This window comes from the organism of the source record quoted next, unplaced genomic scaffold, assembly GCF_019419815.1.
Source record: "Pyrus x bretschneideri cultivar Hongxiangsu unplaced genomic scaffold, Pyrus_bretschneideri_v1 Contig32, whole genome shotgun sequence".
Lineage (NCBI taxonomy): Eukaryota > Viridiplantae > Streptophyta > Magnoliopsida > Rosales > Rosaceae > Pyrus > Pyrus x bretschneideri.
Window position 1 is genome coordinate 3,858,257 of NW_025999635.1, and position 24,494 is coordinate 3,882,750.

The 24,494-nt window shown below is 36.4% G+C and overlaps 3 protein-coding genes and 1 long non-coding RNA gene across 5 annotated transcripts; 3 read left to right on the top strand and 1 right to left on the bottom strand.

The window, feature by feature from the left end:
- Nucleotides 1–194: 194 nt before the first annotated feature.
- Nucleotides 195–2,110, bottom strand: LOC103952805 (60S ribosomal protein L10). Its single transcript, XM_009364493.3, has 4 exons — nt 2,001–2,110; nt 976–1,477; nt 622–703; nt 195–433 (listed from the first exon to the last, which is right to left on the bottom strand). The coding sequence occupies exons 1-4, from the start codon at nt 2,008–2,010 to the stop codon at nt 353–355; spliced, it is 675 nt and encodes a 224-aa protein (XP_009362768.1). The 5' UTR covers nt 2,011–2,110; the 3' UTR covers nt 195–352.
- A 797-nt stretch (nt 2,111–2,907) lies between these two features.
- Nucleotides 2,908–5,594, top strand: LOC103952804 (hydroxyacylglutathione hydrolase cytoplasmic). Its single transcript, XM_009364492.2, has 7 exons — nt 2,908–3,061; nt 3,177–3,299; nt 3,805–3,966; nt 4,392–4,470; nt 4,705–4,818; nt 4,912–5,088; nt 5,270–5,594. Exons 1-7 carry the CDS (start codon nt 3,015–3,017, stop codon nt 5,342–5,344), a joined length of 777 nt encoding a protein of 258 aa, XP_009362767.1. The 5' UTR covers nt 2,908–3,014; the 3' UTR covers nt 5,345–5,594.
- A 6,475-nt stretch (nt 5,595–12,069) lies between these two features.
- Nucleotides 12,070–16,869, top strand: LOC103952803 (RING finger and transmembrane domain-containing protein 2). Its single transcript, XM_009364491.3, has 8 exons — nt 12,070–13,011; nt 13,908–13,984; nt 14,092–14,260; nt 14,634–14,722; nt 14,822–14,986; nt 15,088–15,165; nt 15,882–15,985; nt 16,409–16,869. Exons 1-8 carry the CDS (start codon nt 12,393–12,395, stop codon nt 16,512–16,514), a joined length of 1,407 nt encoding a protein of 468 aa, XP_009362766.1. The 5' UTR covers nt 12,070–12,392; the 3' UTR covers nt 16,515–16,869.
- A 3,564-nt stretch (nt 16,870–20,433) lies between these two features.
- Nucleotides 20,434–24,392, top strand: LOC103952802. Of its 2 annotated transcripts, none has more exons than XR_007260574.1 (2): nt 20,434–20,979; nt 21,772–24,392. It is a non-coding gene; the product is annotated as an uncharacterized LOC103952802 (long non-coding RNA). The 2 variants fall into 2 exon arrangements; XR_007260573.1 differs by having other exon boundaries at nt 20,434–20,952.
- Nucleotides 24,393–24,494: the final 102 nt, after the last annotated feature.

Below are 24,494 nucleotides of genomic sequence, written 5' to 3' on the forward strand. Positions count from 1 at the left end.
GTCATGATAAATTGCACACTATTTGTACCAAAAAATCAAGCCCTTGATACAAGGTTAACTCGAGCAACCGTGTTGCCAGTCCGACGGTGGTCGGGAGTCGAAATCGTTCACAAAAGAGTAGACCGACAGTGGTCAGGATGCAACGAGTGGCAAAATACCTCCAAAGAATGCACAACAAAATGATAAACCAAACATTTAGTGAAATGATACTGCATCTTTAGATAAGTCTAACCGGCATTCACAAATCGCAAATACCAAATACCATATTCGTTTGATTCGAACTAGACGAACCCCAAAAGAAATACTCAGCATGAGTTCTACATAGATGCTACGACAAAAGCAATATCATATTTCAAGCAGTCGATGAGGAAGGTTGAGTGAGGAATGCTTTTCCGGGTTGACGATTGGCCAGAGGACCATGGCATCCAAGAAGCTGCACAATCAAATATTAAGAATCATTAGTTACGAAGGGCTGATCATACATGTAAACCTTTCGGAAACTAAAGTAAATAGTAAGGTTGAAGGATGACAACACAGAAATCGGCATCCAACCTTTCCATTTTTGATAACTTGCATAACAAATAATAGAATGTAGGATATAATGAAAAAATCGTGTATTACCTTAGCGTTAACACCATCTGGCTGTATTCGGCCTTCCTTCTTGTAATTCACGTAATCAGCACGGCTAAACTTAGTGAAACCCCTGAGAGAAAGGATATCAAGAAGCATCAGCAATAAAAACTGAAAGATTCTTTCGTGAACAATGTCCCTAACAACTAATTGCAACTCGGAGTTTTGGTAGATAATTACTTTGAGGTTCCACCTAGAAATCTACTTATTTCCAATAAAATTTAAAGCCTATGGCACATTGATACCAAATTCCGTAAGAAGCATACCATCTCGAAAAAATCAAATTGCATCAAGACTTGAACTTGCAAGGCAGAAACATAAAAAGGCAAAATAACAAAAGCATACCACTTCCTGCTGACAATAATCTTTTGGCGACCAGGAAACTTGAACTTTGCGCGGCGGAGGGCCTCCTGTGCATGTTGACTGTTGCTATCCCTGCAGCGAACAGACAAGAGGACTTGCCCAATAGCAACTCGAGCACATGTTCCCAGTGGCTTGCCAAACGCACCTCTCATTCCAGTCTGGAGCCTATCAGCTCCAGCACATGAAAGCATCTTGTTGATGCGCAGAACATGGAACGGATGCACCCTCACTCTCAAATGGAAAGTATCTTTCCCAGCATACTTTGTCATGTACTTGTTGCAAGCGATGCGAGCTGCCTCAAGCGCCTCACTCGAGACATTCTCCTTCTCCCAACTCACAAGATGGACACAGAAGGGGAACTCATCAACACCCCTCTTCTTCATTCCAACATCATAAATTCTGATCTTGGGATCAGGGACACCGCGACAGAAACGCGATTTCGGGTATGGCTTGTTCTTAATCTGCCTATAGCACCTCGCAGGCCCTACAACATTACCAACCAGAACCACATTATCACCAAAACATGATTACCGCACAAAAGACTTTACAAATATCCAATCTAAACGAATCGCATTTATACAAATCCAATTAAAAAACGTACGATCTTCTCACGCAACAAAGAAATTGCAAAGTTTACACAGAAATTAATCATACTAAACCGAAATCACAGCATCTTAACAACAGATAATCTCAGTATTAACAAATTAATCACGTACAAAATAATCCCATTTCTGTGTTAAAAAACTGAAATCCACGTAAAAATCGTTTAAAAACATAAACTTCCAGATTAAGAACACAAAATTCAGAGAAAAATTACGAAAATCGGTTCAATTACAAGCACATAAGGTTAGATCGACATCAAAATCCATCCAGCACTAACAAAATGGTAAACTCGATTGGATCTTAACATACAAAACTCGATAGATACATGTATAATACATCGATGTGCGAAGAAGGAAGAAATAATAATATGAAAAATAAGATAAAAGCAAGAAAGAAGGACTCACTCCTCCCCATGGCGAGCTCTTCGATTCTCCTCCTCCTGTTTACGCTTCACGGAGGAACTCGCCTCACAAACCTTATCGCGGGCATTTTATACTCGGCTCCCCGCGAAAACCCTACTCCGGCCCAAGTGTTTTCATCACAAAGGCCCAATTAAAGGCCCAAAATATTTTTAATTAGGGTCAACCGGGCTCTGAACTGTTGTGCGTCGGATTGCCTGCTTGCTGCCTGTTATGTATTTCATTCTTCCGCTCCCTGGTTGGTCGGCCTGTCCGCCGATAATTTCTTATATGATCCACTAACTCGATACAAAATAAAAGATTTTAGATCAACTTGTTCGAATAACTTGTTAAAAATCTATAAACATGTTGAATCGTTATCTGATGACTGTTAAGAACTCGATAACACATCGTTTATCAAAGGTAGACAATAGAAATGACAATTTCTTATCTGCTAATTCGACACAAAATGATACGACTTTAAGGAATATTGTCGTTATAAAATCAACTATAAAGAACCTATTACGATAACCAGTTTAACACGACTCGATTCGTTAAGATACGAATATGATACAAAAAAGAAATGAACATGACAAACACATCTGTTTGCCAGACCTACTAGTAGTTGGAAAAGGATCCGAGGGATTTTAGGGATCCAATGATCTCACCCATTCATCGTACACCGTGTGATCAGAAATCATTTCAAATTTTAAAATTTAAAATTAAATATAAATAGTACCTAACAAAAACTAACCGTACAATATACGATAATCAGATGAGATCACATGATTCTTAGAAAAGGATCCGACCCTAGTAGTTGGTATTAGCTTACACTTCTCGCCGCATGACTTACATAGCCTAGCGACACGTGTAAGCTAGTACCAACGTGGCCCTCCCTGCTGACTTGTTGTGTATTTCTTTTTTTTTCTTTTTTTTTATTCATTTCTTTAGCTGCTAGCTCCTGCCTGAACTGTTCACCACAGACCCAGAGGATTCCAGAAAATCTCCAAAAAAGGGACGATGAAAATCCATCACGTAGCTTGCTTGGAGGACAACTACTCATACCTGTAAGCCCGATTCCCTCCTTTTCATCTGAATTTCTGATTTTCCTAATTAGGGTTTTATCAATTAACTATGCTTAATTATTGCTCAGTTCTAAAATCAATTGTTCTTTGCGATTAGAATTATTGACGAGAGTACAAAAGAAGCGGCGGTTGTGGATCCAGTTGAGCCTGAGAAGGTTCTGAAAGCAGCCCAAGAACACGGCGTCGATATCAAGCTCGTCCTCACCACTCACCACCACTGGTATGTTTAGACTTCATCATCCAATTTACCATTCAATCCCTCATATTCATACCATATTTGTTTTGGGTATTTAATACTTTCCAGAAATGGATATATGGGGATATATATCTTAGTTGGGTGGATGATTGAATATTTTTGCCCACCACCCATCAAGTGGAGAGAATTTTCAGTGTGTGGAAACACGGCCGGGTACACGTCATGATACCTGGAAAAAAAAAATTCAACTACTTGTATTATGACACTTGTTGTATTGGGCTATGTTACCAGCACACTAAAAAAGTTCTCCAAGTGATGGTGGAGCTCAACATCCTGTTTATTACTGTTAGATGAGTTTAATTTTTGAGATATGTGCAATGGATAGACACAAATCTCAAAATTTAAACTCATAAGTAAATATGGTGGTGAGCGTTACCACAACTTGATGGTGGTGAGCAAAAATGCATCCCGGTACATGATGTGGTTTAATTGTGTTTGCTGTTGTGCTGATACTGAACGTATGTGATAGGGATCACGCTGGTGGGAATGAAAAGATAAAGCAGTTGGTGCCGGTGATTAAGGTGTATGGCGGTTCTATTGATAATGTGAACGGCTGCACCAATAAGGTGGAAAATGGTGATAAGATTTCGCTCGGGGCTGATGTTCATATATTGTGTCTTCACACACCTTGGTATACGCCTTCCTATAGATATAGATATTTCGTTCATCAGTATCTAATTTTCATAAATCTGCCGTGTGATAACAATGTATTGGTCTCTGCACTAATTCCTTTCCTATTTTTGGACTGTGTGCTTTGAAAGTAGCAACAGCGTATCATTGCCTTTCGGGTACACGATTGTTTTCAAGTTCTGCATTTGTTTGGGATCGAAGCATGGGTGCATATAGTTGTGATAGAGAATAAGAGGCAATCTAAAAATATATTTGAGTTGTAGAACCAGCTGATCAATTGATTTGTTGCTTCCATGCTATCTTAGCAAATTGTAATTCTACATTTGCCCTTTAAGCTTGATGGTTTATTTAGTGGATGATTTAACCTTTTCAATGTATGTACCAAAACCTTTTCGATGTTTATAATTTCGGTCTTGCTTTCACTAGCCACACTAAAGGTCACATAAGTTATTATGTGACTAGCAAAGAGGGAGAGGACCCAGCTGTTTTTACTGGAGACACACTGGTAAGTTTGCATACTTGAGTTCCTTAGTCTAAGTTTTTATCTGAATGCACTGTGCAAAATATGAGTTATTGCCTTGCATAATGAAGTCGATATCTCATCTGTCATGGATTTCCAAATAGTTTGAAAAGCTAGATTTCATGAATGGTGTCAGTTTTGTGTGGGGTGCGGGCGGCTAGATTTTATCTTTAGCCCTTGCCTTTACCATTAGATATGTTCTGACTGTCCTGTGTGTAGTTCATTGCTGGTTGCGGGAAATTTTTCGAAGGAACCGCAGAGCAGATGCATCAGTCACTATGCGTAACTTTGGCTTCATTGCCAAAGCCAACCCGAGTTTACTGTGGCCACGAGGTAAAAGAAGACTCTGGTTATAGTGACATAGTCAATACTATTAGAAGTTGTATTCGGATCAGAAACTTAATGATATGTTTTGTATTGTTCCAGTACACTGTGAAGAACTTGCAATTTGCTCAAACGGTTGAACCGGACAATGCGAAGATAAAGCAGAAGCTATCATGGGCACAGCAGCAGCGTCAAGCAGGCCTTCCCACAGTTCCTTCAACCATCGAGGAAGAGATGGAGACAAACCCTTTTATCCGTGCCGATCTACCAGAGCTTCAGGTTTGCTTATTCTCCTACCATTTCATGGTTCGCAATTGGAATAAAATAACAGATGAAATCTTATGGAAACTGATGTCACAGTTTGTAACTGAACCCGAAGTGTTGTCCAACAGCACGCATTTTATCGCCAAGTTGTGCCATACAATGCTTCCTTGTGAAGAAATATTTACTTGTTTTACAGGAAAGGGTCGGTTGCAAAACTGCCGTTGAAGCTCTTCGGGAGATAAGGCAGCGGAAGGACAATTGGAGGGGTTAATTGACACTCCGTACATGTCATCTTTCTTTCGGTTTTTCGTTTCAACAGAAATCGGACCTTATATATGTAAAGACAATGTCTTTTGTTATTGTTACTTGTTGGTTGGACCATGAATGTCTGTAAAACATATGTCGACAGTCGACACCTAAAACGGTTCCTTTCCTTTTGATGTATAATTATTGGCTTTATTATTGTTGATTTCGGCCAACCTACCCCATGAGAGTGGGCAGGTAAGTTGATTATTGTTTGATTTCTGGTCTCTCTGAATTTTTTTTATTAAAATATAACTTAGTGGTGCCACTTAATAATACAGTCTGTTTGTTTCTCGTTAAAAATGAGTTTGAAACACATTATTACCGGTTCATTATGAGATGCAGATAATATTACTTGTTCAAAAAGCTTGGTGGGGCCTTTTCTTCTCCGACAAGTAGGGATGGGCAACGGTTATGGCGGACGGGTAACCGCGATTATTTACTCGTAACCGTTTAAGCTTTTATCCACATAACTGTTTACCCGTTGGATATTTATATAAACGGGTATATTCATACTCATAACCGTTTATAAACGGTTAACCATACTCATAACTGCATACATATTTACCTATAATCGGGTACCTGTTTACTTTTTTTTTTTTTTACCCGTCTAACTATTTTTTTAACAACTTGAAAATTAAAAAGAAATTTGTCCTAATTTTTTTTTCTAACTATTAAATACCATTATAAGTACATTTAACATGTATTTTTATATTAACGTCAATATTATTTATGAATATATGCGATGTCTTCCAATTATTTGACGATCAATCTATTACAAGAATCATGCATGGTTGTAGAATAATTAATATTCTTGTATACATATATATATATATGTATGTATGTATGTATGTATGTACGCTTCAGTATGCTAAAAGGCTAATTTGATAAATATTTGGATTTTTATTTAGAAACATATGTTCATCAATCCAAGCCATTTAATCGATTTCTAATTTTGGGGTTAAATATTTATTGAAAACTCGAGGCCAATTAAATATATATATATATATATATATATATAGAGGTACTCATCATCTAATAATAACATGTTTCTAAATGCTTAAGGTAATTATTATCTTGAATTGGTCAAAGCTTCAAAAGATTCTAAAACAAAATTGTCGAACACTAATGCTTTATCACATTCAATCACATATATTAAACATTAGCCCATTCTATCAACTATATTTTTCTCTCAAGAGAGGCATAAATATATATATATATATATATATATATATATTATGACCCTTTATAACCAAATATATCTCGGGGATACTAAACCTAGTTAGAAACTAATTTATTTATTTGTTAGTTTTACATATGTTAAAATAAACGGTTAAATGGGTACCCGTTTATAACTGCAGGTAATACCCATAACCGCTCATTTAAATTTCACGGGTAAATGGTTATACCCATAATAATTTATTTATCTAAACGGTTACCCATAACCATAACCGTCAAATTTAAATGAGTGGATAACCGTAGTTACCCATAACTAATGGGTATTTGCCCATCCCTAGTGAGGATCCTCTTGACCAAGCCCATCGACCCGTTGAAATTTTATCTAACGGCTACAATTATTATAACTTTTAGAGGAGCTCCCTATTTGTAGCCGTTGGATAAAATTTCAACGGTCCGATGGGCTTGGTCAAGAGGATCATCACCCTTTACTCAGGAAAGGATCATGATCCGCATGTTTTGATATGGATCTAATGTATTGCACAGTTATAGGTAGGGTCTAATAAGTAGAGCAATTAAAGTGTTCATAATTTGAAAACAAAATTGCACCGACTGCCGTTGAATGTTTTATCATGACTCTTCCAAAATTAACATGGAACTTTAAATTACACATCAAATCTCATCATTTCATAAAAAACTCTCATCTTTTTTAGTGTAAAATATATCGTTGTATTAAAAAAAAAAAAATTACTCATCAAATCTCGTCTTTTCATCAGAAACTCTATCCGACTCCAGTTTTGAATTTTTCTCACAATTCCTACATATTAGTATCCAAATTTGAATTTGAATTCACATGAAGCTATGAGAACTACAAGTAATTTTACATGTTTTCGTTGAGTCGTTTACAACAGTAAGCTTCATTTTTTCTGGTATTTGTTTCATGATTCTAGTCTACATGATTCGCCAGCATTATACATTGATTGTCTTATGTAAGTAATTGCTCAAGAGGCTTTAGACACTGATTGTGTTAGCTTCAGGGGCTTTTAACGTTACCAAGATGGAGGACTACATCTTACTGTTAGAATCATGTAAAATTACTTATTCCACCATGATAGGTAGTTACAATATGATAGGTAGTTTATATTATAAAAGATCAGTTGAAATATAAGTTTATGCCGACTAATATTATAATATGATAGGTAGTTTAGCTTGTACAAGTACTTATATGACATGTAGTTTAGACTGTAAAAGTACTTATATGATAGGTAGTTTATATTGTAAAAGATCAGCTGAAATGTAGGTTTATGCCAATTAATAGGGTACCTGAGTTGAAAAAAAAAATAGAAAAATAACATAACTAATAGTGAGGCCCCCCAAGAGATTTATAGGTGTCCGAAATTTTGGAAATGTCCTAAATTAATTTTAGAAATATGTGGTGCGAATAAAATGACTCTAACTTTGGCTTATAGCACACAATTTTTTTGTGAAAAAAAATTTTTGAAATTTTTAGCTTTAAGAAATATTTTGCACTGGAGTTAAGGAAAATATTGCAAAACCTTTGGATGTGATCCTACCGATTATTAGGTACTTAAACTATTTTTATTGATTCTTAAAGTGAGAAAATAGAAAAATATCTTTAAATTTGGGTTTTAAATCATTGATTACAAGTGTTTAAAAATGAATTATAATATATTTTGCATGGAAAAAATATATTTTGAAAAACACGAATATGATAGTTTGTTGTTATGTTAAGAGAAATAAAAGCAACATTAACAAAATAAAAAATAAAAATAACAAACTGAAAAAAAATATTAAAAAATTTTTGAAAAGGGAGCGATCGGTATGAAGATAGCGACTTTTTCTGTAGTTAGTCGCTATCTTTTTAGCGATTATAATCAAGGACAGTAGCTGGAAAAGTACCGATCGTATTATTTTCTATTTTTTTTCTTTTTCCATTGAATAGCTATAGTAGAGTAAAATAGTAATCACAATGCAAAGTATCAACCTAACAACATAAAGTGCTGACACATGGAGTCCTATTCATAGACCTAAATAGAAAAAATAACTAAAAATTGGACTAATCTAATTGTTAGGCCATAAAATTGGGAAAGGGATCCTTTCCGGATCTCTTCCACCTAATCACCTAATTCGGATCCTTGAAATTTAGTCCAACGGCTAAAGTTATTATAACTATTAAAGGGGCCCCCTGTTTGTAGCCGTTGGATTAAATTTCAAGAATCTGGATTGATTGATTGGATGGATTTGGTGGAAGGGATCTGGAGAAGATCTCTTTCCGTAAAATTGGACCTATTTTAAGTTACATAACAGATTTGTAAGAAGAACTTAATTAAACACATATTAATGAAACTCTTTTTGTCAACTATAAGAGGGTGAAAAAACATTTTTGTCTTTTATTACAAAATAAAATTATGGACAATAAAGTAATTTGCACAAACTAAATTTTACAGTTGTTTTTAAAATCATCATCTACATGTAATCCTGACAAATCACCTACAAGAACTTCGGATTTTTACTCGTGTATTGTTTTATGAATCTTCTAATTTCTATGGCACTTATTTTCAAAACTTCAAGTTCGAGTTTAAGTACGAACTCTATGTTCATGATACCTGCAAACAAACATAATATACATATGTAGTGAACGGGAATAGCTTCAGGACCTATGTGTGAAAAGAATGAGTGACAACTCAAAATATGGGACCATCGTGGCTTGCAGGGCCAAAATAGTGGTTGTTGGGTTGCTGAGCAACAAAGTAGAAGTAAATGGGTTAACATATTATATACCCAATTATTGGGCTAAGAAGGAAAAGTGAAAAACAAGGCCTAACTCATGGGCTTGTTATGTCATGCAAGCTAAAAAAAAAACAAGGCAAAAAGAAAAAAAAAAAAAAAACAAGTGGGACGGTTTGGTGCATATGCCCAATTGGGTTGAGGGTCGATTGTAGGCAGCCCAGGTCTGTAAGAAAGGTGATGCGAAACGGCTTTGTTTTGGATCTTAGAGTTTTGGAGCAGGAACGACTTGGTGGCTCGGGCAGCGCGGCTTTAGACTACGGCTCCCATGCGTGCAGGGTTTGAAAAATCCCATTTTTTTTCTTCTCTTATTCACGCATATTCAATTCACCACAATTATAAGAACAACAAATTTAAGTTGAATCCATAATTTGAAGAAAAAAAAAACGTAAAATTAGAGTTCATGCTTCATGGTAAATGTTTCATGCAATCATTGTTGAAAAAATATCGAAATTGAAACTATGGTTTATAGATTACTTGGATTGCTTGATGAATATTGTGAATGGCTTTGTAGTAAACAAGCATTCAGTTCCTTAGCTCAGTGTCAGGAGCGTGTTTAACAATACGTTGTGACCTAAATTTAACTGAAGGAGAGAGAGAGGGGTGCAGCTGCATAAAGAGAAAAGATAGGCTTGGGAATGACTGTGATAATATTTCTCTGTACCTTGTGCCTTTTTAAAGAAAAATAATAGGGTTACTTGCCCTACAAGTAATACAAAGTTGTGTCTTTTTGTTTTTTGTAATTATTTTTTGAATTGTTTCTCACTAACATTAGTAGTTGTTGAAATTATAAATACTCAAGTAATGATTTATGTTGTAAAATTGGTGTGAATGCCCACATAAAGAAAACAACCACATATGGCTTAGGGTGGAAAGTGAAAGAATAGAAGTCAAAATAATATTGCTTAAATGGTAGAAGTTTGGTTTTTATTGTTTTGGTATGTAGGTCTTTTACATGCATTAAAAGAGACGTATGCTTGTATCGTATGAGTAGTACAAAAAGATGAAAAGCAGAAAGTATTAATCATGTTTTCCTTATTTGTCCTTCTCTACATTCATTTCTCTTATCTGATACTACTGAAGAAAATAAATAGAATAATACATGGCTCCCGTTTCACTTCAATCTCTAACAACTCTGATAATATATATATGTACGCATCATCTGATAATAACATGTTTCTAAATGCTCAAGGTAATTGTTATCTTGAATTGGTCAAAGCTCCAAAAAACTTCAAAACAAATTTGTCGAACAATCTAATGTTTTAGCACATTCAATCACATATATTAAACATTAACCCGTTCTATCAACTATATTTTTCTCTCAAGTGAGGCATATATATATATATATATTATATGGCCCCTTATAACCAATTATATATCGGGATACTAAACCTAGTTAGAAACTAATTTTTATTTTTTTTTAGTTTTACATATATTAAAATAAACGGTTAAATGGGTATCAATTTATAACCACGAGTAATACCCATAACCGCCCATTTAAACTTCACGGGTAAATGGTTATACCCATAATCGTTTATTTATCTAAACGGTTACCCATAACTGTAACCGTCAAATTTAAATGGACAGATAACCGCAGTTACCCATAACCAATGAGTATTTGCTCATTCCTACCTACAAGTAATCTCATAATTCGAATCCATATTATGAATTTTCTTTATAGAAAATGACCCTCATTAAAGAAATTAAATAAAAGCATATGGCACCTGGGAAATGCAATTAAAAAAAGAGAAATAATTAGTGGAGTTGTTGGTCGATTGCATTGTCCAAACTCCGGATCGGGATTGAATCGGTTTCATCCTAAAATTGAGAACATGTCAACTACGATAGAATCGTTTGGTTTAGTTTTAACAAATAATTGAAGAAATAGAACTAAACTGAAGAAATGTTGTACAGTTGAATCATTTTCACCCTAAATTTGAGGATGTATCAATTACAATAGAATCGTTCGATTTAGGTTTAACAAAAAAAAAAAAAATGAAGAAATCGAACCATACCGAAGATATGTTAGACAAGTAGATTTAGGCGATGTTTGCCTTCAACCTAATTATTTTTTTCTTTTGCATTTTTAAACTTTTTTTAGTAGTGTTCTACAATTTTCATTTGTTCAGTAAATCGTCTTAAAATTTAACCAGTGAGCAAACTTCAAACTTCAACATTTAACAATTTCTTAGGAAAGGGATCCTCTCCTCCAGATCCCTTCCACCAAGTTCACCTATCCGGATCATTAAAATTTGATTCAACGGCTAAAATTATAATAATATTTAAAGGAGCTTCATGTTTATAGCCGTTTGATTAAATTTCAGTAACCTTGATGGGTGAACTTGGTGGAAGAGATCCAGAGAGGATCCCTTTTCAATTTATTGCACTTCAAAATTGTTATCTAATCACAAACCAATGAATATACTACACGTGCAAACCAGAATAATTTAAAGATTAATACGTAACCGAGTAATTTAGTTTAACTGAGGCTAATTGATTTGATTCGGTTAAATACTCATAGACATTTTATCAAAACCAAATCAAATTAGCCAACCTGATAGACCGGTCAATCCGTTTGAACTGACCGGTTCGGTAAGTTCGACCGGATTGGTGACCACGCCGAAGGTGGAATAAAGTCAACACGTTACTGCTAACGGCCAAAACAATGCCAATGCAATGACGATGAATAAATAAATAAAATAAAATAAATAAACAAAAAGCAAGACAGAAAAAAGAGGGGAGAGGAGGGACCAACGAGGAAGCCGACGATGCGTAGCTTACCGTTCATCTTACTCGAGCAAGAAAACGAAAGCTTTGATCCCCAAATTTTGGTTCAAGCTTTGGAATTTCCAGTCGCAGCTCTCTCAGTAAATAGGGCGGCCCCGTTTTATTCAGTCTGGTCTGTCGTTTTTTGAGTGCTTCTTCTTCAACGGTCGGTCGTCTCTGAATCCGTCGCCGTTTCGTCGGTACAAAACCGAAAGGTTGGTTCTTCTGAAACCCCAAAGAGAATATTTTTAGGGTTTTCGGTTTTCATGGAGGTTTCTTCCGGAAGTAGTAGTCCCGCCAGTGGGGGAGCCACTGGGAATAACAGCAACAGTAACAGCAATACGTCGTCGTTTGGGTCTAGGCAATTCCCCGCCCTCCGGTTCTTCCAGTCGCCGCTCTCATTCGTATTGGATTACTCCGGAATACTCTCTCCCAGCTCTTCCCGCCGCGATTCCGATGCTCCCGTGGTCAACGCTGGAGTCGCTGCCGATTCTCGGCCACACTCCCCTACGGCCTGCACCTCCGGGTCAAGCAACACCAGGGAGGTTTCAATTCGGATTATCGGCGCCGGCGAGCATGTGGACCGTGGGAACGGGGGTGCGACGGTGCCTGTTCAAGGGGAGGAGAATGGTGGGTCGCTGGGTAGGCTTCATTCGTTGGATAATCAGGCGGGTACGGTCAATGGGGTCGGGTCGGACGAGAGAGTCCCCTTGGTGGCTCCGTCGTCTCCGGACCACGCTGGGGATACTGGGAATGGCGCGGAGGATAGTTCTAGGGATTCTGCTTACCAGAGATATGATATTCAGCAGATAGCTAGGTGGATTGAGCAGATTCTTCCGTTTTCGTTGCTCTTGCTCGTTGTCTTCATTCGTCAGCATTTGCAAGGTACAGACTTTCACCACTTGCTTACTAACTTCAAATTTTAAGTGCCTGTTGTGGGTTATTCTAGTTGTTCTTAATTTGCAATCAGCTATAATTTGCTAGGATTTTGGCTTTAGCTTTACGTTTGAATCAACTAATGTGTAACGAAAAACTCGGCCTTTGCTTTGTAAGTGTGCAGCTGTAGTGTTTTCGGTTCTGTTTATGTTACTTTAGAGGGCCTATGCTTTGCATTCTCTAGTGTATCTTTGTTTTGCAGTTTGGATGGAGCTAGGATTTTCTTGGCCCATTTGGAGTTGAGTCATATCCATGTTCTTTGGTAACGTTAACAGTTGATGTTAAAGATATAGAAACTGTTTCTAATAGTCGGTGACATAAAATAGAAATACTAGCTTTAGGGAGCTCAGTGCTTTGTTCTTATTATCAACTATCATAGAGATGCCAATGTGAGAGACTGTACCATCGTACACGAACACTTGAAATCTTGATAGCAAGTTTTTTTTTCCGCCAGGCCGCTTAATAGTTTTCAGTCCTAAGAATAACTAAGTCTGAATATTAAGCTTGTCGGTTGCTAAAAAATATCCTTTCTCATAAATGGTGTGATTAAGCTGTCAATGGCATTATCTATGCAAATGAATGGCGATCACTTTTTCACCTAAATGGTTTTAATGCATTTCTCTTGCATTTTTTTTAGGCTAAAATTATTCACACACCCATTTTTACTTCTCTCACACCCTTGTTAATTTTTGGCTATTGATCTTCTTCAATTCATTTGATCCGATGACCGAAATTGAGAAGAGTGTGTGAGAAGTTAAAATGGGTGTGTGGATACTGGATAGCACTACACTTTTTTTATTACTGCAGTGCTGTATTCATTTGCTTATTGGATTGTGAACTTGCAGGTTTCTTTGTCACTATATGGGTGTCAGCTGTCATGTATAGGTCAAATGATGTTGTTAAGAAGCAGACTGCTCTAAAGGTGATTTAATACATCTTTAATTCTATGAGATTTTTTGTAGATTCTTCCGCTCTAAGATATGCTCAAATGCCAGATCAAATATCTTAGACAATCATTGGTTTCTGCAGGGAGATAGAAAAATCTCAGTTCTTGTAAGTATTGCTGGTGCTTTTGTGCTTCATGTAGTTGGTGTTTACTGGTGGTATCGAAGTGATGATCTTCTGTACCCATTGGCAATGCTTCCTCCAAAAGCCATACCGCCTTTCTGGCATGCCATATTCACCATTTTGGTAAATGGTAAGGAAACGGTCTTTTTTGCTATAATTATTTTGTGAATACAATTGTTTTACTGATATATTAGATGTAGAGAAGACGGCTGATCTGTTGCAACCGTAAGAAGAGGATGTAGTGGATGTTGGGGATAAAATGACAATATGTTTTAAGTTTTGTATTGAAATCATCAACTTGTTAACTTAGAACCCATCTGTTAATGTGGGGTTGAGCAGTTGCTTTTTCTGGTTCTATATAGAATTCATGCTTCTGTCCTCTGTTTGCCCCTTTAATGTTGCCTGTTTATTTGCGCTATGCCACTGGCCCACTGCTATTGTAGTGCAATGCTTGTCATTCTTTGAATTTGTGGGAGAGTTTCTCTAAATTCTATTACTTTCAGATACCATGGTGAGGCAGGCAGGGATGGCTTTCAAGTGTTTGTTGCTTATATACTACAAGAATGGCAGAGGCCATAATTATCGTCGGCAGGTGATATGATGCTGAGACTATGAATTTCCATAATCATATCATCTTCAAGTATCTCATAATTTGGAATTACTCTCTGAACGTTGCTATCTCATTTTGAAGGGTCAAATGTTAACTGTAGTTGAGTATTCACTGTTGCTGTACCGGGCCTTGTTACCAACACCTGTTTGGTACAGATTTTTCCTCAACAAAGACAATGGGAGCCTCTTCTCCTCACTTACGACGGGATTATATTTAACTTTTAAGCTAACATCTGTTGTTGAGAAGGTAAGCCTATAAATAGTAAGCTGTTGTACTGGAAGATAATGATATACTCTGTGGCACTTGAATTCAATCTATTAGTTATATTTTGTTATATTGCCTTTTAGGTCCAATCCTTTTTTGCTTCCATAAGAGCATTGTCACGAAAGGATATCCATTATGGGTCTCATGCAACATTAGAAGAGGTATGACATCGAACTGAATTATTTGATTTACTTTGGATTCTGGAAAGGGTTGAGATCACTTTTTTTTTTTCTTTGACGAGTTTAGCCTCAAGTTATCATCCTTCATTACCCAAGGAAAAACAAGCTCTACCCATCCTTTATTTATCCTTGTTTAATGTTAATCTTTGACATACTACTCTTGGTTTGTATTGTCCTGATACCAAAGTAGAATCTTGTTAGTAACATAAATTTTGAAGTTTTTATAAGTTCTAATCTTTTATTTATAAGTAACATCTTCCTGCCTTTTGGTAGTGGTGTGCCTTATCCTTAAGTTTCTTGGTTAACTTGTTTACTGGAACAACTTTGAGGCTTCTTTCCTAGCTCAAATCAAAACATTGATATCTCTTTTCATGCTACGAGTTCATCTAATAAGCAATGATGATGATTTTCCTTGTATGTGCACATATGTTTTTATGCATGCAAGCATGTCTATGGAATGGCCAGTTATAGCTTAACATTTGTCACCTAGAAAGGTGGGTAATTGTTCTTGTCCCCTAGGAGACACTTTGGTTAGAACTTGGGAGTTGTTTTCTCCCTAGGTCCGTAGTTTCAAGTCTGGTTCCTCCCTTGCTTCTGCATGCATTAAAGCATGTTTAGTGTTACGTAGTGAATACTGTTATTGTTTTTCTGCCTAAGCTGTTACTTACGCATTCTAGCTCACACGTGTATTGAATCAGGTAAATACAGCGGGAGACCTTTGCGCCATTTGCCAGGAGAAGATGCATGCTCCGATTCTGTTGCGCTGTAAACATATTTTCTGCGAGGATTGTGTCTCTGAATGGTTAGCTTATTTTCCTTATGTTTCTCATCAAGTTTTAAAATCAATGATCGCGTTATTATATCAGAAATATTGGAATGTGAGTTTCTTATGGTTTGTCTTGTAATGATTCTTGCCTGTTGTTTATAAGTATTAATGATGAGCCAAATAACTCTCTTTAAAATGGTCATGGCCTTGGAACAAAATTCTGCGGCAAGTTTTGCTTCGCGCCAAGTAGTAGGGACCCATCTATTTGCTAGTTGGGTCAACTGCATGACACTTTTTGTGGATGTTGTTGCTTTGTAATTAAACTAGAATCCTACTAGGTCACTACTGGCTGTGGCTTGATATTTTTTATGTTTCAACTGTTTTACAATGTCGTAGTGCTTCGCTTATGTTCACCTTTTAACCCTTTCAACTAACTAACAACTACTTACCTTTTTTCAGGTTTGAGAGAGAAAGAACTTGCCCGCTATGCAGGTCAGTAGTAAAACCTGCAGATTTGCGAACATTTGGGGACGGATCAACGAGTTTATTTTTCCAGTTTTTCTGAACTCCGAGTGTTCTACGTGTGGAGCGTAGATATATGAGCAGCATTCTTGAGACGGTCTCGCTTTGGTTTTGTTATATAGGCAAAAATGAAAGTATGTCTGATAGCGTTGTATCATCATTAGGTTGCCTCCAGGTAATCAGATGCAAGGTATAACTAGAGGAGACGAGATGCGGATCGATATTATGTCAATATGTTGCAATCATGAGGTCATCCATGATCCGAATGGATGATGAAAAACAGTAGATGCAAAACCGTAACCTCTGATAACCGGGGGACCTCTTTTCATGTGTTATCTCCTTTGTACAGATACAACTCTCCTCTCTCTTCACTAATAATTACAAGTCATTCTCATGCATCTCTCTTCTCTAAGTGGAGAGGATTTTGGGTGCAAAAACAACTTGACTGTCTAATCGCGAACACAAAATAACACAAAATACCTCACCTACCTTGTATTTTGGTCGCACTTAACTCCTGTGTCCCGTAACTGCGGACTAAAGAATTCTTCCTGTTACGAGAAACTGATTAGGGGTTTTATACAAAGGTGAAGTGATGAACAGCCGAGGCACTTGCCCTATTTCCGATGTGAGATTAGCAAGTAACAAAAGATCAAGGTTAAACGAGTTAGAAATAATCTAAAAGAATGTTGCTTGACAAAAAAGGGAAAACAAAATTATTGGAGTATGAAATGCACTCCTTACATAACCTTTACAAGGACATAAATAAGAGTTACTAATTCCTTCACATGTTTACATACTTTGAGTGGGTGAAGTTATGAATCCGCAAACGAAGAAATGAGAATGAGATCAAGAAGCCTCCCAGTTAATATGATCTTTTATTTATATTGCATTGGAATATGGATTTGAAGTGGATTTGTAGCAGAAATCCACACCCTTTTTATATATTCCATACGTTAGTAAACTTAAGATAATTAGAACGTGAAATAATTATAATACTCATGTTTTAGTAAATGCAGAAAAATCAAGAATCAAAACGACCGATATCATTTCACGTAAGTGAACATGCTATTGCATAATCCTTTCAAAACCCTCCATTTAATTATCTGTAGGGCTCGTTTCTAACTATTGTCCAATTGCCTTGCTATTTGAAAATTCCTGGTCCAAACATGCCATTACACTTCATGACGTAGCTGCATGCCACGAAATGCAATATATAAGAAGCCTAAGTGGTCCATTAGCTTTTACATTCAAAGTCAATAAACTTTTTAAGGTGGTTTTTTTTTTATTTTTATTTTATGAGTGACATGAATCTAACAAGGATAATGCAGGATCCAGAATTGTTGGTGGTCCAATGACATAGCCTGGCTTGCTGTTGCTGCTCCCCACAGTATATGGCTCCAGAATTGTGGAATCAAAGTAGTACCATCGTGGTCATCCGTCCAATCTTCATGTCATTTTTTAGTGCTGAAAAAAGTAATACAAAAACGGCTCATGCATTCACACATTTGGTCAATAATCCAATATTTTACTTGTTCACTTTCCTTATGCTAATCAAATAGTTTCAGTCTTTTGGGACCACAATTTGGCAAAACCCTTTATTTGTTTTTGCATAATGGATCTTTGGCTGAGGAGTTGACTCCTATAATTTGCATCATTTGGTTATTTTTTTGGCTTCTTGGGCATTGGAAGTTTCTGACTGCTATCAGTTTATTACAATATTTCCCCTTCATGTTTACCAGCAATAGAGCCTTCGAAGAATCTTTGGACCAGCAGGCTAGGGTTTCCCCAACATCTTTACTAATAAGCATCTATTTCCTTATTGTACATGTAACTTGATAGGCCTACTTGAGAGTTTTTTTAGAATAGTTAATGATGTGTTTGAGATTGCTTCTGAAAGGGTTAAAAGTTTTTTCTTTTACAACTAATTAAAAACACTTCTGATTACATCTAACATAAAATTTAAAGAGCTATAGTTTGTAGAAGCGTTTTCTGGAAAAACACTAGCTAGACTTAAACATGTTCAAATTTTAAACACTTTTAGCATAAACGTTTTTGAACAAAAGTGCTTTCTACATAAAATAGTCATAGACTCTCGGGCTTCTAAAAAATCAAAAGTGCTTTTTGTATATCAAAAACACTTTTATATATAATAGCGTTTACAAAAGTTCCAATATGTTTCTAATAAAACCGATTCTAACAAAACCCTAAAACATCAGCACCCGCAAACATTCTCGTTGTAATTTGATTTCTAGTTGGCCATGACGCTAAAACCAGACTGAAAATTGAGACCATCTGGTCTTTTGGTAGTGGCTACGATAACGCAGGACTGACAGTCGTTCAGCAATTGATTTGATTCTTGCGCACTTCCCCATTGAGCAATGAGTGTGTGTAGATTTTATGCCATGGTGAAAAATCGGAATATTGCAGTCTCTCAGAGGCTCAGACATTGTATACAATATGATGATGGCAAACAAGACTAGCTAAAAAAATGCACAGATGCCCGTCTGGTTTCCACAATCAGAGAACCGACTGAATTTGTGCATTCCCTCCTTAACACCCGATACAATCAGAATCTGGAACTGTAGCTATAGCTAGGTCCGAACTCGATGACGGAATAGCTGTGCTAGGCAAGGGCTATGGCTGTCATGTAAATTTGTCCATTTTTTTCAAAAAATTTCATCCCAAAGAAACAGTACCTATGGTGAAAAAATTGTTAACAATGATAGCGTTTCTCGTACATCACGTGAAACAGGATGATAGTAAACCTGTCTCGGTAGAAAACGATATAAAGGACATGGACTTGACTTATGAATTTGTTTGTCTTTTGTGCGTACATACCAACCCTAAAACTGAAAGGATGCCCCCCTACTGGCTACTACTGCCACTGTGGTGTTTACTGTTTAGAAACAGAACAATTTACATCCTTCATTGATTGCTCGCAGAGGCTTTGAAAGGAAAACCCCAAGTGGTAGCTACAGTGGGAGTGGGACTGTGGTAGTGCACGCAGTAGGCTCTCAGAGAGAGACGTGGGCTGTCGGTTGTCCACATTCCATAATATTTTTTTGGGTTAATTGTATTTTACACAAGAAGTTTGGGAGTCATTTGTAAAATCCGCTATGAGTTTTCAATTTTTGCATAATACATCACGTAGTTTTTGAATTGCATTAATTTAACTTTTTTGTCAATTTTACCGTCTAATTAAACTTTAAGTGTTAATGTAGCATAGACTTAAGGCACATTTTAAGCATGTGTTGACCATCAATTTTAGTGTATAGTACTTTACTCTTTTAATCATTTTATGAAATTGATAGTTAACGTGTGCTTTAAATGTGAGCTAAGTCTATGTCATATTAGCATTTAACAGTCTAATTAGTTTGTGAAATTGACGGAGATGTTAAATTAGTGCAATTCAGAAACCATGTAGTGTGATATAATGTAAAAATTAAAACCGCGTGTTTTATTTTGCAAACGACATCCAAATGTGTAACATATAGTTAACCCTATTTTTACCATATTTTATTGTCTTTGCTCAAATAAATTGCTTTGTATAAGATGAAGCTTTACTGCAGTGGTGGAAAGTAAATGTATATGGGAAAGAGATCATTTCCGGATTTTTCCCTCTAAAGTCCAGGATCAAGTGATCTGGATTTTTAAAATTTGATTCAACGGCCAAAAATTATTATAGCTTTTAAAAGTTTTTGCTAACTTCTCTGTTTTTAACCGTTTGATAAAGATCCAGATCACTTGATCCTGAATTTTGGAAGGAAAGATCCGAAGATGATCTCCTTCTATGTATATGTAGTGGAAATCACATTTGTGTTGATTTTTTTGGGTCAAATTAGGATTGATGTATGTTATGTACCATGATGACAAAATGCTACAGTACCAACCCCCAACTCATATCCAATCCATGTATTATGTGTGTGTGTGCGTGTGTGTGTGTATTCTTCTCCTTTGTTTGCGTCAGCCATAGTGTTGTTTACATGTGCGTGTTGGGGTGGGTGAGTGTGACCGTGTGTGCGTTTGAGAGAGAGAGAGAGAGAGAATGAGAGAGAGGAGAGACTGCTTAGTATTATCTCTCACAAATCCTTTCTTGGTTATCTTCGTGATTATCTTATGGTGAAAAATCTCCTGAAAGAAGAAAGGTGACCACCCTCTCTCCTCTCTCGCCTGCGTTAGATTTGCTTAGATCTTGAGTCGCTTTCCTGTGTCTGACTCTCATATGGCCATGGCGACAATGACCCATCATTTGCTTTTGCCTTGGACATATTAAAACTCTCTCTCTCTTCTCTGCAAATCCCTTTTCTTCTTCACCTGCCAGGAAAATAATATGGATTAGGGTTTTGAACAACGCCTCTAATTACTTAGATTCTAGGGTTTCGTAGTAGTCTCTTCCACTATTTTGTGCACTGTTTGTGGATCCTATATTCTGCAGATATGGAATACTACTAGCTGCTTGGAAGTTTCATCACAAGTCAATGGTTTCTTTCCTGTCTCTCTATATATTGGTACTTATGTAGTTTTTATTGGGATTGGGGGGGTTTTACTCTCTCTTCTAGCTGCAGTACTTTGGTCTGATTTTGTATTTGGTCCATTTGAATTTTGTTTAAATTGATTTAGTCTGAAGCAGAAAATGGGTTTTATTTGTAAGATTTAAGTCTGTTTATATTACTATTAGCCTCTTCTTTTAAGCGATATAGGGTTCTTGTATGATTAGGCCTCTTTGTATTTCAGTTTGCTAAAGATTCACTTGTTAGCTTAGCCTCCTCAAAGAACCAATTTTTTTTTCAACTGTAAAAAAATATGCCATCTTCTATTTAAATTCACTTAACGAGTTATTTTTTAACTGTAAATTTATATGCTCGTGATGAAACTTGGGTTCTTATCAGTAAACTACTCTAGATTTCTGAAATAGACAGTCTTAATTTATTGTAGCCTTCTGGGATTCATGAGAATCTGAGATAATCATAACTTTAAATTGTGCGTGTTTGACCTACTCAATGAATTAGAAAATTTTGTGGGTAGTGATAAATAGCCATATTTCGGGCTGAGAAAAATATTCGCACTTTTGAAGTCTATATATCTTTACCTATTTAGATCTTCCCTTTTCCCCCTAAGAATCCATGGAAAGGATTAGGGTTGCTCTTAATTAAGCTAAGCCTTGGGCATTTTTTTAATGGAAACAGCTCTCGATATAATGAAATAGCAAGCTAGCCCACTTCCATATGAAAATTTGACTAACGAACTCAAATCTCTTTTTTGGACTAAGAATTCAATATGTGTTTGTTTTTAATTTGCAGATGCTGATGTTGGTTTCATTGATTTGAGTGCTTCGTAGTGAAAGTGGTGCACAGTAGCACTAGTTGCAGTTACATGGTGGGTTTAATTTCCATGAGCTTAATTTATTGGTTTCTATGAATGTCAGAAAGCAACTTACCGTACGACGGATTGAAGGAGTGAATGTGTAGGCCAGTAGAAATTAAAATGTTGCATGGTGGGTTTTGCTTTATTAATTGATACAAAATTACTATGCAATACATCAATTAGGTCTAAAGTTACATGGTGAATAATGAAGAAATGGTGAGAGAGAGCTTTCCTCAGTCCACACATGGATAGGATTTGATAGGGTTGTCGAAGTAGCTGCCGACTCATTCACTCAAGCACTCAGTAGAGATTAAAGGAGTATCCGGCTTGTCTTATTACTTTCCTTCATTCCTGCTGCACATACATATGTTGCTCTCAGATGTGGCACTTCCAGACCGGACTAGAAGCGACTGCAGATGGACCGTCATCGGATGTGGGACTTGTGCCTTTCCGAAATCATCAGACAATTTGCTACTGTGGTTGTGTGAATGATGCGGGAGATATTTTACATCCCTCTTTCTCTGCGCTTGGACTGAAGGGAGCTCCTCCTTTCCATTCTCTCCACTTTTCTCCATACTTTAGTTAAGGTTTAGCTGCCAAAATTTTAATTAGTTTCATATGCTTATATATCAGTTAAAAGAGTTGATCATTATCATCGTCATTCTTTCCCATATCTTACGTGCTAAAGTTAAGTGATGATTAACCATTTGATATTCTCTCGCAAGAAATACTGTTAGCAACTGTCAATCTGACCCGTAGATTAGGTGGTCTCTTGTTGAAAAGTGTTGTAGTTCAAATTTATAGTTTGGCAAGTAAATTGTTGGATGTATACAGCAGGCAGATTCTCTGCCTTCCCACTTCCCGTGCCCTCCTCCTGTGCTCTCTATTTGTGTGGTCACGGTTAAACTATGTCAACATTTTATATTATTATTTATTTTTATCTTATTATCTCTATAAAAAAATAATATAAAATGTTGACATAGTTTAACCGTAACTACACAAAACAGGAGAGCATGAAAAATGAGAAGGTAGAGAATCTGCCTCCATGTATACATGCACTTGTTTTGTTTCAATAGTAAAAAGCCCGTCCTGAATTTTGGACTGGGATCACCTAATCCCAGCTTTTAGAGCAAACTAAGCAAAGCATTCTATCCTTTCATTTTTATCTTGCTTTGTTTTGCGTGAGAATTTTTAAATATTTAAATTTATTTTTGGCCATAGTATCAAAAATGAAAGAATGAGATGTTTTGCTTAGTTTGCTTTCGAGAGTAAGATCCGGAGATGATCCCAGTTGCTGAACTTCATGGGTTCTACTTTCTAGTAGGTGTACTCTAGCTAGGACTAATGACCATGCATATGAAGAAGGGGCCTACGTCGAGTGCCTTCTCTTGTCCATTGAGTTGATCACAGCTTTCCCATTGTCCTCCTGTAATCAGTTTACCCAGTCCCCTTCATTTCCTCTGCTTTTTTCACCCGACAAGAAAATCTTGGGCAGGTGCTTTTATCTCTATTTACCTTCCCATTTTTCTAGATAATGTTTTCAGTCAGTAACTTTTCCCTTTTCCTCATGTACTTCAAAGTTCAGATCATGTGCATGCCGTGCCAGTAACATGCAGCAGCATCAAGTACCATGCTTGCACTCACCATTCATAACATTTCACTGAAAATTTTCCATGAAACTGTGCTCTTTTTCTAAGGTTACAAAAAACTGCGTTTTCTGCAATATTGGCCAAGCATTGCTCTGCTTATTTGTGTCTGTGTGTGTGTAGGTATACACGTATTATATATATATATATATATGTATATTTGAGGCAGAAGGCCTCGATTCTCATTCCTGCATTGCATGTGTTCATCGAAAGACGTACCTTTTGTCACATTTTTAACTTCATCTGGAGTTGAGCCGTCCGGTCTTCTATGCTGTCTTGTCTTTCGTTGATTTATTATTAATTTTTAATTACAGCGATTTATCTAGTAATATCAGATGCTTAATCCGTACTTAACCAGATACTTTAAAAATAATTGCCATATTTGTGGAACAAGTAAGGAAATTAAAGCCAGCATTTTATATATTCGAATCAAAGCTTTGTTGGAGTTGGGTCTGTATTTTTTAGTTATTTCTGGAACTGGACGGTGAGTGGTGTTTAAAGTTTGATTATGTGGCGATGTGATGACTGTATATTTCCATATTTGGAACGAATGGAGTTCATTCCTTAAGTCCTCTTTTGGAAATCAGCTTTCGTTTTAAGGAAAATTGCTGAGACAAGCTTGGAGTGCGTCCACTAGCATCTGTAGAATGTGCTGCAGACTGAACTAGGTTGTTTTATCATTGTGATCCTTTTATTATTTATTTTTCTTTTCAGGAGTTTCAAGTTCCAATGTGGTTGATGCAGCTCCAGTACTGTACTTCATTAGGATCAGTTCAAATTTATTGTTTTATTATTGACTATAATTTAAGTTTCGTAAGAAATGTGAAGGAGATTTTTTTCAATAGTGTAATACTTCATGGACTCTTTGTAATTTTATAATATAATGTTAATTTCGTGCTAACATTATAAAATATTGTGCCCAAAATATGAGTTGGTAGAGCGTCAATTAAGAGTCGCTATAACAATAGTCATTCTGTAAATCATATGACGTGGTTGTTGATGATTGAATTATT